The 13,184-nt window shown below is 33.4% G+C and overlaps 1 protein-coding gene across 6 annotated transcripts in view; it reads left to right on the forward strand.

Annotated features, from left to right (window-relative positions):
* CCDC171 (coiled-coil domain containing 171) overlaps positions 1-13,184 on the forward strand; it is a 150,957-nt gene that overhangs the window by 71,722 nt on the left and 66,051 nt on the right. For all 6 annotated transcript variants that reach the window (XM_032676968.1, XM_032676967.1, XM_032676969.1 and 3 more), the window contains 4 exons: positions 711-827; positions 5,243-5,469; positions 6,117-6,296; positions 7,925-8,110. In XM_032676968.1, the coding sequence (XP_032532859.1) occupies positions 711-827; positions 5,243-5,469; positions 6,117-6,296; positions 7,925-8,110 (710 nt within the window). The remainder of the gene's footprint in view (positions 1-710; positions 828-5,242; positions 5,470-6,116; positions 6,297-7,924; positions 8,111-13,184) is intronic.

Raw genomic sequence — 13,184 nt, forward strand, 5'->3', positions numbered from 1 at the left:
CTATCAAGTATTCATGGTTAGAGAATAACATATAATAATATTACTGTTAATGGAGTGTAAAGACAAATTTAATGACATTTTGACAAATGTTATTTCTGGATTTGTGATTTTTAGAGTACTTGACAAATGTAATTTCCCCTAAAAGGAAATGCTTAGGCTGTTAAACATTACAAATAAAGTTGCAACTACAGACATGAAGTCACACTGTTTGATATCCTTGATATTTGTGTTATGGGTTTCAGAACTAGCTACATCTCCTCTATGTGGTAAATATCTTGAAATGTTCCTACATTATTAATCATCAGCATATTTTTTGAAAAGGTATATCCTCTTATTAATAACTTTTAATTTTTATTTCCTACTGATAAATACAAAAAAATTGCTTACTGATTCAGGTAAAGTACTAGTGTAGGATTTCTAAATTTTCTTTAGAGATTATGTAGTCTTTTTGTCACTTTCTGTTGCCAAACCAGCTCATGTTTCCCCCTACAAGGAAAAATGGCATAAAAAATATTTTCCAAACTAGAAGATTGATCTACTTTTCTGTTTTAGTAGTTCTGGAAGCATATTTAGTACAGTCTAAATTGTTCTGAAAGAAGAATTAGTCTTTCCCTTATGTACTTAGTCAATGTCTGAAAAAGCTGGGGATAGTAGTGTGCCTTATCTAAGTTATTCAGTTATATGTTGCTAGGTACAATTCTGTTTCACAGGTTGTGAAGAGGAAGAGCTTAACTGTGTTGAAGAACTCAGCTGGTTTACCAGTTCTAACCTCCTTGCTGCGATAATCGGTTCTGTCACTGAGTTGCAGGATGTTATTAACAAACCAGGTAATTTTAAAAGTATATTCTTGTAGTAGAAGATTAAAAAACATCGTTTGCATCTTTAGGATTTTACCTAAACTATTCTGGATCAAATCTCCTGAGACTTATAGTGTTGGAACAAATTAATTTTCTTTAATTGGTGATATCATACTTTATCCTTTTGGTATATAGAGTCATGGGAACAGAAGGTTGAAGAGTGCTTTTAGAAGTATGTAAACAGTCTCAATTGACACAGTTTATACCAGTCCTTATTTTATGTCTCTATTGTGTTCCCTCTCTAAGTTTATTTTTAATTAGATTTGTGTCTATATTCCCTAATTTTCTCAGTCTGTCTTTGTATAGAATTCTACTCTGCCTATGGAAAATTGTAGTGTCAGTTTCTGGAAATGTCACCTCGTTATTCCCAGCTGTTAACTATTTTTCTTAATTTATTTGCAGTGAGAACTGATGTAAGGTTTTACTTGGTTCACCTGTATTGCTGCCATCCTTAGTTCTCTAGTAACTTGTAGTTTTAAAGTACCAACATTACTGTCACAGAATAAAGGATATTAAAAGAGGGGTAATTTATATGAATAAAGGGAAATAGTAGAACAGAGGGAAGGTGATTCATTTCCCAGAAGCCTAGACAGTAAACTGGTACTAGAAGACTGCCATTGAATCAAAAGTGTTTTGATTCAATTTCAGGTGCTCTCTTAGATCATCCTGTTCTCAGTAACTTAAATTTACATCCTTACAAAGCAAAATTTGAACCCTGTTTCAGAATATTTACAGGGTTTGTCATACAAGTGTGCCTGTGTATAGAGTGTTGTGTAGGAACAGCAAATTGAAAAAGAATCAAGACAAACTCATCAGCAGCACGGATGTGCTGAAGTGACTGGTTAGAATACCCTAAACATCATGATATTTTGCCAGTTGGAAGTATATGAGAATTCTGATGGGCTCAATTTATTAGATATCTCTGCATTCAACAGAGGCTTGATTTTTGAGAACTAGGAAAAGCCAAGCTCAGAATGTTATGGCCACAGTCAGTTTGGTGATTCTTTCATATCTTATCTCTATTTAAAGTTATTTGCACAGAACCTCAAGGTCTAACTGCTCGTGTGTTACTTGGAATTCTGTTCCTCATGAGATCAAAAGTCTCCCATGAATCTTTGGTTCAAAAAATTGTAATAAATAATTTAAAGTTTGACATGAAATTTCCAGAAGTATTGGAGTAATTAGGCTCTGAAGGAATATATTAGAATGAAAGCTTCCACACTTAGAAAATTATTTTATGTTCTGTAACTAATATTTTAAGTAGGATTTAAACCTTCAAACTGACATAAAAGAATTTGGAATTTTTTAAAACTGTAAATAGGCAATTGGAGAGGCATCTGGTCTCTTCAGATCTTTAAAGAATGACAGTTCCAGATTAGACTGCACATCACAGGAGAAAGTAGGTACAAGAAGGTGCTATCTATATCAACAAGATGGAATGGTTCAGTGTCTTAAAAATTATGTTTAAAAATGCCTAGATTTTGAAGAGACATTTGAGGCAGTTGAAAGAAACCACATCCAGATCACTCAGATAATACTGGAACATTTAGGCTTGTGCGCCCTGGTGATTCGAGTCACATTTCTTGATCTTCTAACTTTTAAATATGTGGTTTTGGTTTGATATTGATGTTCACTTCCCTGCATAGTGTTTGTTAGTTTGGTTCTCATTCTAACATGTCTTGGAATGATCTCTTAGTTTCAGTTTCGATACAACTTCATTACAGTGTTGGAGTTTTTTGGGTTTTCTTTGTTTTTTTGTAAGGTTAATTTTCTAGGTTTGTTAGAACATCATCTGTACTGTGATAAACCAGAGAAAGTAAAGGCCAAGCTTTTTCAATACGTATCATCAACTGTTACATATGCAAAACTTTTGAAGCTTGACATGAACATTCTAGTCTTTCATAGTACTAAATTAATCCTGCTGACCTTTCAATTTCACCAAAACAGAGTAAACAAGAATTGTTTTTTTATGTCAGTGAAGTAAGATTTGGCACTTTTCATTGTCTTTTTCTTCATTTATTTTATATTACTTAATTGCTTTTTGTGATATACATTTATTTGTGTTAATTAATTCTGATACTCATCATAATGTACATAATTTAATGGTTTTATTGTAATTCCTTTTTCCTTCATGGCAAGTACGTAAAATGTATATATTTAAACAGTGTATTCTCTTCCCAATTATTATGGATACAGTTCTTTGTGGAATTGTATTAAATTCTCATTTTGTCTTTCAAAGCAGTCAGTAACTTACTTCAGCATATTTCTGTGTATTTACTCCAAGCTATTCTTCATGAAAAAAATAGAGGAGATAACGATTAGTCCCTATCCCAAGAAAGTGCCTTAAGTTGTGGATGCTGAACTCTACTGAATAGTGAGAGTCCTGATTGTGAAGTAGAATGATCATTTCAAATTGCTACTACACGTCTGTATGAACTGTTATTTTAAATTTAAGTTAAAGGTGAGATTCTAGCCATAGGGAAAGGGGCTGCCATGCTAGGTGCTGCACATGTGGAGAAATACTGTGTTTTCTGACAGGCAGACAATCTTATAAACTGAGAATAGCAAGTGGAAATACTAGGAAAAATGACGGAACAGTAGCTCACTGGTGGTGTCCTTGTTTTGATATTTATCAAAAATCGTGGCAGACTTTTTTACATGGAAAGCCATATAAATGTTCTAGTTTTAATTTTAGGTTAGTTTCATTAAACATTCAAACTGATAAATGTATCATGACTGGAGTAAAGAGAGGGTCTTTGAAGGTGACTGACAACTCTTACAGGATAATCTGTGGTAAGAGGTGAATTGAGGAAGGTAGCTTTTTCTTTTTTTGTGATCAGTAATAGAGAACCAGCATAAGGAAAAGAGAGGACTCTTGGCCAAGGTAGACAGAGCATTACAATAGCACTTTTTTTTCTGAATATGAAAAGAATGTGGGTTTTTTTTTTTATTTCAAAAGATGTATTGTTAGTTGAAGTGCAAGATAAAAATGCCTCATAAGATTTTTAACTTTAAAGATGAATAGAAAGAATGCTATCATAGTCATGAAGAAAAGACAGATCTACTAGTAACTGGGATTATAGAAAATGTGTATTCAAAAATGATATTCCATTTGAGCACTGGAATCATTGGAATGGTGGTATTTCAAAACCAAGCAGGAGAATGACTCTAAAAATGGAATATTTGACTTTATCAAGTGCTTTTCTTTTTGTTATTTGCTTATAGATAAATTTCACCTTGTGTAAATGATCTTTATGGTGAAAATTGTAATATAAAAATATTAATAAGCATGTTTTTGTGCTTTTAACCTTTGGCTTTTTTTCTTCACAATCTTTAAAAAAAACTTTTTTAACTTAAGCTGTGGTTATTTTTTTCTGCTTATAGTCTTAAGTAAATACTTTAGTTCACTGCAGCAACAGGAGATCTGCTGTACTACTGAATGTAAATAAGCTCTTCCATGCTTGTCATCTTACACTGATAGTATCATAAGACAAGTAATGACAGATTAAGACCTGCCTAGCTGAGGGAAAACTAAATTACAAGACTTTTATTAAGGCATAAATAAACCTATTAACTGTTATCTGGAATACCAATTAGTGGAAGGAGCACTGACAATTTTATTTATCAACATTAAACACAATTATTAATTACAGACCTGACGAATCTAGCAGTAAGCAGGACATGTTGGGTGTGCTGGGGCCTTAAGTCCATTATATGAGAAGGATGATTACCAAAATCCTATGGGAAAATAAGTAATTGTAGCTGTAAAATTTTAATTGCCTTGGAATAAGGTAAATTATATTCTCTTGTCTCAGAATATAAATAGTACGGTGTTAAGGTACCAAGCCTCACTAATTTTGAACAGCAAATGACTTAGACATCTGTAGAGGGGAGGGAAGAGGAGCCCAGACACCCTCAGAAATTTGCATTGTAAATATTGTGATAAAGTGATTTACCATGTGCTATCACATCTGACTTACTTCACCTGACTTGCATTTGCATGCATTCATCTTGCATGTTTTCTGAATTACAAAGTTAGAACACCAAAAAAAGTCTTAAGAAAGTATAGTATTGGGGAAGAACATGGTAACAACTGGAAAAATAGTCTTTGTCAAACGAATCCTATTCTTTAGAATCCTATCCTACCCTTCCATTCAGAAAGTGATAAGAGTAGAATTTTCATTGCTATGTACACAATTTGTCCTATGTCTCTCTGAGATATTCCTGTGAACTCAGTCTTCCAATCTTTAATAGAAATTTCCTACTGAATATTTTAAAGGAGCTATTTATTGTTGCTTTTTTTTCGCTGAAAGAAACTGAAATTAATAACCTACTTGATGTTTCTTTTTTGTTCGTTTGTTTTTGTTTTTTTTTTTTTTTTTAAGATACAAAGTCCTGGCTTTCTGGAAAGTTACTTGTAAGTGCAGCCAGGAACTCCTTTTCAAAACTTATGGACAAGCTGAATGTAATAATGGAGACAGTTCCATTAGACCACAGCAAGTGCATTTTTTATCTGGAGAGAGACTCTTTGGTGCACAGTCTGGCTCATGGACTTCACAAAATAAATACCCGGGCCCTGGAAGCTGGACTGTGGGACAGACTATCTAGTATGGTATGCATATTTATTGTGCTACTTCATGTAAGCAGTAGATTCATAAAAAGTCTTATGATGAAGCTCCCTTGATAGTATCATTAATTTTGTTTCAGATTGTTTATGAGTCTGTTACATTGAAGTCAACTATGTAGACATTAGAAGCTGATTTGTAACAGCTAGAAGCATTAGGGCATGGATAGTTCTTTTGGTTTATTGTCAAAGAATTTTAAAAAAAGATTTGATGTATACAAGAATTTTTTTTTAAAGTTCTATCAAAACTATATTTGCTTTATAAGAACAAACTTGCTTGTGGCTTTCAGTGAATGTTAAGGTTCTTTTTTTTTTTTCTTTTCTGTTTTCTCCTGCTTGGTGTTCTGTCTTTCAGTAAAGATAACCTTCTTCCTTTTAACCAAAATGAAAGGATAAACTTTCTCAAATAATCAGTCTTTTATTGTGGGCTGTATATGAAAATGATACTTCCTTGAAAACAGAATTTTCAGTAACACCCAAGAGTAGGTGATACAGATTCACATTTTAACACTCAGGTGTGTCTTTTAGAGATGGAGGACAAGATGAGAGCTTTGTCTACTTTGCTTGGGTATTATATGTGATTTATTTTATTGCTAAAATACATGGTACATTAATTTATTTCTGATTACTCACAGAAAAACATAGAATCCCTGCAGGAGCAAATATTTGAATTTACACAAAGACTTCATGCAGCAGAGGTGGAACGCCACTCACTGCGTCTACAACTTGCAGAATTGAAATGGGATTTCAGTGAGATGAAGAAAGAAGCTGACAAAGCCCAGGGCCTGCAAGAGCAATTAAATATGCTTAAACAAGTAGGTATATTTGATTTAGAGGAGACTGCTTGTAAGAAATCCTTCTTTTTACAGTTTTTTTTGGGGGGAGTATGTGTTCTTTTGAAAAACAAATATAAAATCATTCTCCTAGTGAAAGAATTTTCCAGAAAACTTTCCTAATAAATGTCACCAAACTGGAAGTCAGATGTATTCAGAAATATCTCCCCTCCACAAGATTTTCTTTTTGATTTGTACAATGAATTATTCTGTGTAAATTGCATGTTTGGTTTTCAGCAACCCCGGTTTTCTTCCGTATGTTTGAAATGTTGATGTGATTTATATACCCAAAAAGGATTTTTGGATTTCACTTCAACAGAGTAAGGTCAGCTGGAATGAGGATATTCAATAAGTACGTTCGTGAGCAGTTTGTAAACTTTGCATGGATATTGCTGAATGTTATGATAGACATTTTGCTGTATCTTTGACTCTGGTTTATATCCTAAGCTAGTCAATACAAATTTTAGTGTGCCAAATTCCTCTGACTCTTCACTATCACTGATGACTTCACTTATGGGTTCAGTAACCTGTAAATAGCACTGATGACAGGAGTGAGAAGACACAACAAAAAGGTTCCTTAACTGCTTGAAATCACAGTGTAGTGAGAAATGGATGCGGTCATTGAGGGATTGATGCCATTTGGTGGAGGGACTGATGCCATTGGGTTGTCAGTTTGATCCCTGTCATACTTTTGGAACTGTGCCTTCAATCCATGGAGAGAAAGAAACTTGTCTTGCTTTAGCATGCTGGAGGTTCACGAAGCACCTTTCCTACTAAGTGTATTTCCTATAGATTGTGTTCAAAACTGAACTCCCATTGGAGCTATTTGAGAAGGTGAATGGATAAGGATTCTTACACATGCTCTACAGGTGCACATATAACTGAAAGAGTTGTATCCCAGAATAGTCAACATTTTCTGTAGTTGTGCCCATCATTGATACTGAAGTCTAGTTGGTAGAACTGTCAGTGTATCCCAATCAAACACTTCCAAGCAGAGAATATTTAACAATTCATGTCACATCCATTCTCTTTCCTGCTCCTAGCTGGTAAAATGTTATTGTTCTTTTTTCAAACAAACAAGGTTATATCCAGTCATCTTCAGTTTTGCTCATAATGGGTTTTATTTCTTACACTTCTGGCACAGTTAGAGAAAATTGTCACAGTTTAGGTTTTCATTTAAGTGTGGACAACAATTTTCTTTAGAGAATTATTTCATCTTTCTGGAACATTTCTGGGAGGGAAGAAAGAGTCCAGAAAGATATTTACAAGGGTTAGCAAAATATGCACTAAAATGTGGGACACTGATCTGCATATTTCCTTTGAGATATTGTTTCTTTACAACCGACAGTGCTAATTTGAATGGAATCATGAATGCATACTGTTTACAGTAGCCTGAATACTGTTTTGAAAAAATACAGTGAATATAGTTGTCTGCCCTCTTATTGCCGCATGGTCTGTCTTTGAGTTAAAAAACCTAACTTACATAATAATAATCTTTAACATGCTTTTGTTTTAGAATTTGGCATGTTTGCAAGTGGAACTTGGAAAGTTAAGCATGTAAACAAGTGAACATAGTTACACGATCAAACACAATTTATTTCTCTTAACAGAAATTGATCACCCATGAGAAGTTTGAAAGTGTATGTGAAGAATTAAATAATGCATTGCATCGGGAGCATCAGGCACAATTGCTTTTGAATGAACAGGCACAACAGCTACAGGAGTTAAATAATAAACTAGAATTGCACTCCAGTGAAGAAGCAGATAAAACCCAAGTGTTAAGTGAATCTGTAAAGGTAAGATGAATATTCACCTGAATTAGACACCTGAAATTTACCTTTTGGTAAATAAGCCAAATGTTGCAATTCTTGTGGAAATAAAATTAAAGAAGTAAATGCACACATACTACTTAGTCCATTGGAATTTCAGGGTACTCAGAAAATACTTTCAAAATGATACTTAAAGGTATAATATCACTTTTCTGCTTTTGGAACTGGGTGGTGTACGCCAATATATGTAATCTTTGAAGTGTCTGAAATTTACAGGAGACGTAAGAGACAGCAGTTCTAGCCATCATGAGGTGTTTGCAATTCATAGGAAAAATTAATGAAGAAATACAGGATTACCTTGATTTTTGATAGAGATCATAATAGTATTTTAAAACCTGAATTAGCTGTTTCTTCAATGTAATCTCAGAGTAGAGAATGCATTTGTCAGTTTGGAATATGCTAGGTGACAATAAAGAGAAATCATTTTTCATCAGGATTTAGAATTTTCTGCAGACATAATGAGTAATGAGGGAAAAGATGTTGTTATCAGAATCTCTGATAGCAAATGAAGGAACAGAGAGAGTATTAGAGGTTTGAAACCCGCTGGACATGTAACACGGGAAGAGAAGAAACTTTGTGATATCAAGCCAATATCTGGTGACCTAAGCTCTGCAGCTTTATTTATTTTTTATTTAAAGCAAGCTTTGCTGCTTGCATCTGCTCTTCATCCTTACTACTGTCTTTCCATTCCCCAGTATTCTTCTGTGACTTGACAATTGAGCAAATAAGACTTCTTCATCCATATTTTGAGAAATAGAAGAACTTGTGATTCTGGGGAAGATTTAGGGAGGAAGTAATAAGAAATGTCAAGAAGCAGGAGAAAAAAAAATTCAAGCTATGACACTAGCAGAAATCTCATAAACCATTGTTGAGAATATAGCAATGAAAATGGGTGTAAAGGAGGGTGACTTGCAGCAGAGTTGAGATTTGAAGTAATACACAGTGGAAGATGCTGAAGGATGTTAAATTTATTAAGGAGGGTTTTCATTAGTGGTATTATTTATTGAAAATGCCTTACCTCATGAAAGACAGTGACATTTCCTATTTACCGGTTGGGTTTTGTGGCTTTTTTTCTCTCTCATAATCGTCTAACTTTAGGTGTTTCATTTCAATGGAAGAATAAAGTTGTTTAATGTTTTACATCAGGTTGCTTTTTGATACTGTTGCTATTTGTTTCTGATATAGCTGCAGTATATATAAGCCATTAGTCTTGTATTTCTCAAAGAAATCAAACACTGATGCAAGATTTTTTAAATAGATACTAGTATCATACAGAAAGGAAGGAGTAGAAGACAGATACTATTTGAAATCTTTATTGCAGTCTACTTTATACATTAATATGTGTTATTTCACCATGTTTTACTTCATGTAAAACACATCTTTTCATTTGTTCAGAGTAAATGAAAAAGAAGTCAATTATAGTCAATTAAAATATAGTATGAAGTTTTAAACAACTATATTATATAGATTATTGGATATTGAATTAGATTTTGCAGATTCTGTTTCTTATTAGTTAAAGGCTAGTTATAAACTTTTTTGAAACAGTTGTGATCCTAAAATGCATCCTAATTCTGCAATCCTTTAGCAGTTTTTTGCTGCTGGAATAACTTGGTTTAGTATAAAATGCTTGATTATTTCTGAGAGCTTTAAAGATACAATGCAATGGAATAAAATAGCTGTTGTGATAGGATAAAGGCTAAGACACTTGACAAAACAAGTGTTGTAAATTTGAAATTTACAACTTACAAGTACACCGATTTGGTTCATTACTTTATAATTCTTCATCCTTTCCATGGAGGAATTCTAAACCAAATTCAAGTTGTAAACTTGAGTGCTGTCCCTCGGTTAAGAGAGCTCTTAGTTTCTTCATGAGGTTTACTTCAATAGTTAGCACAAAATTGCATTGTGGTTGTAGCAGCCTGTATCTGTGAGTGTAACAAGAAGGGAGACAATATCACTTGTGGTAGCATGGCAACACAGGTTCATAATCTAGTGGTTCTTGATTTTTTTTTTCATCGTGCGTATATGATTTTGTAATGTATACATCATAAATCGTGATCTCACCTTCAATTTTTATCGTTGCTTTTTACAGTTTCAAATCTGTGCTGAATAAGTACTTTTGAAATTCAAATAGCAGTCTAACATAAACTACTTTGATACCAAGGGGTAAAAGAACTATTTTTTTATTTTGAGCTCTATATGTTTCGGTTTTTAAAATTAAAAAAAAAAAAGTCTTTATTTTCTCTCCCACAGTATACCACAATCCAACTTTAATCATGTCTTTATTCATGACAGGCAGTAGTGGTCTCTATCTTTGCCTTGGCATTTTAACTGACACACCCTTTTCTCCTAGCTACTTGGGTTTTGTGACTTAAGATGTTTGGGTTTTTTGTGTGAGTGTTTTTAGCTCTCAGTTTACAGTACAGTGAAACAATCACATCTTTGTGATAATCAACCTTGACCTTGTAAGACAGTGCTCTTACAATTGTATAGGTTTTCAAGCTCTTAAATAATACAGAAGTATGAAAAAAAAGAACTGTTGCACTGAAAAAAAGTAAAATAGAAAAAATATGCCTCCATCTTTGTCTTAAAATACAAAATAATCTGTCAGTCTAGACTAAGTGTATATAAATATTTGGTGAATGTGGTGCTATATAAATGAGTTCAGGTGGAGTAGAGTAAGAATAATTTACTTAGAATTCTTTATTCATAATTCTTAACAGGTAAGAAGGGGAAAATTAAAATATTAGATACTTTAAGTTTTGGTAGCTTATTTTTAAACTTGTTCACACTTAACAGCAATCAGTAAGGAGATATTTTGGTATTCATGTACTTTCATAAAATAGGCTTATTAAAGGAGTAATACTTAATTTCTTAGCTTTATCAGTTCAGATTTTAATCCTGTATATTTTTATCTTCTTAATGGCATATACCACAGAGACATCCAAAGGAGCCAATTACATTCAAGGTCAGTTGGAACCAGCAACTCTTTTATACCACTTTTTTTTTTTTTAGATGAGGTGAATCAGTAGTTCTGATTCCTCAGTCTTTGAAGAGAAACTTTTACACGAATGCTAAACAGGTATCAATAACAGACATAATTTTTATTCCTCATACAAGCTGGTCTTAATCCAGTAGGGGTATTTTTTATTTCCTTTTGACAGACACTGTGTGTATATTTACTTCCTTTTAGGTATGTTAGTACCTGTAATAAAAATAATATATTTTTAAGGTTCTATTTATGGATCAAGTCCTACAAATTGTTAGTTGCTCAAGTGCAATATATGTTAAATCATGTAACTTGCTACTGATATGCTTCAAAATAGTCTTCAATACATGTTTTAGAAAATGGTGCCCTAAATATTAGGTTTGTTTAATTTGTTGAGTTTAGTGAAGCTGCCATTTATTTATGACAGCATAAGTGAGAAAAAAATCTCAACCAAGTCCTTCGATAACAGTTATAGAAAAATGTTTTCTGATGGGAAGGTTTGGAGTGTTTATTTTCAATAGCTATGTCATTCAAATCATTATATGCATACTCTCTCTTCAGAAAATGTAGTATGCTTCACTAAACAGTCATATCTGAATTCATTAGATTCAGATCACGATTCGGATTTCTACGTTTGTCAGAAGTGGATGTTTTCCCTGAGCAGGCTCTCAGTTCTTGGGTGGATTTCAGGTGAAGGTGGTACACAATTTTCTGCTTTTCATTGCTTTTCCTCTTCATACATTTATGGCTACATATTTTTCCTTAAAAACCATTTCAAATATATATACAATTTCCTTTATTAATACCATTACACTCACGCTTTCTAAGTTAGTTTTATAGTTAACTATTTCTGAAAATTCTAACCTATGGAAAGGCTAAAAGCCTTCACTTATATGAGGAAAACCAAGTGATTTTCATGTTTTTCAAGTAGAAGAGCAAAGACTGTGAAAACACTCTAAGACTGTAAGAAAAACTAAAAACAGAAAGAAGATTTTTTTTTTTTTTTTTTAAATCTGACATCCTTAATTGGAAAGATTGTTAGGACTTGGATGCACTGAGGGATACTGTTGATTCTGAAAACTTGTCACTTTGCCAAGAAACTGTATTTCTGTGCATTGCCTGGTTAAATATAAGGCTGTTCTTTAAAGAAAGCTGTATAGCTGATTACCATTAGCATCTAACTTAACAGAGAATATTTATTAATGAAGTTTAGCATGTTAAAGAGGAGCAAGCTCCCCTCTGAATAGGTTAGAAACTAAAATTTGTAATTAATGAAATGTGGGAGGTTTGGTTTTTTTTTTATTTTTCTGTTTGTTTGTTTGTTTGTTTGTTTTTTTAGTTTCTGTATTTCTATGTTCTAAACACCAAAATAATTTATAAAGTAGGTAAGAATGGATAAGTATTGTCATCTGCCCTATTCTTAGTCAAAAGAGGTAATGTGTTTTCTTATTACAATAAGTTACAGGTTAAAGAGGATTGTCAGGTATTTCGGTTTGCATTAACGCTATTTGTAAAATAAGTAGGCCTGTTCATTCTCCTTCTCTGTTACATTACTTTCACTACTACTAACTTCTTAGTCTTCCAAGAGTTGGGCTTCCTAAGCTTCCTTCTAGCAGCTGCTGTCTTTACATAATAGAAAGACACTGAGATAGCATACATTGTGGACTGGACCTGAGAGCTTTTCTTCACAAAGGGAAAAAGAAGGCAATTGTGGTAAAGTCTGCTTTGTATTACTTAATCTGTATTTCAGATATCTAAACTTAAACTTCATGTTAAATTTTGCTCTTCTGTGGTTTGTCCGTGGAGTTAGAATATCCTGAGTTGGAAGGTACCCACTAGGATCATCAAGTCCAACTCCTAACACTGCACAGGACAATCCCAAGAGTTATACCATGTGCCTGAGAGTGTTCTCCAAATGGTCCTTGAACTCTGTCAGGCTTGGTGCTGTGACCACTTCCCTAGGGAGCCTGTTCCAGCACCCAACCACCCTCTGGGTGGAGAACCTTTTCTAATATACAACCTAAACCTCCCCTGACACAACTTCAGGCCATT

Source organism: Chiroxiphia lanceolata, chromosome Z, assembly GCF_009829145.1.
Source record: "Chiroxiphia lanceolata isolate bChiLan1 chromosome Z, bChiLan1.pri, whole genome shotgun sequence".
Lineage (NCBI taxonomy): Eukaryota > Metazoa > Chordata > Aves > Passeriformes > Pipridae > Chiroxiphia > Chiroxiphia lanceolata.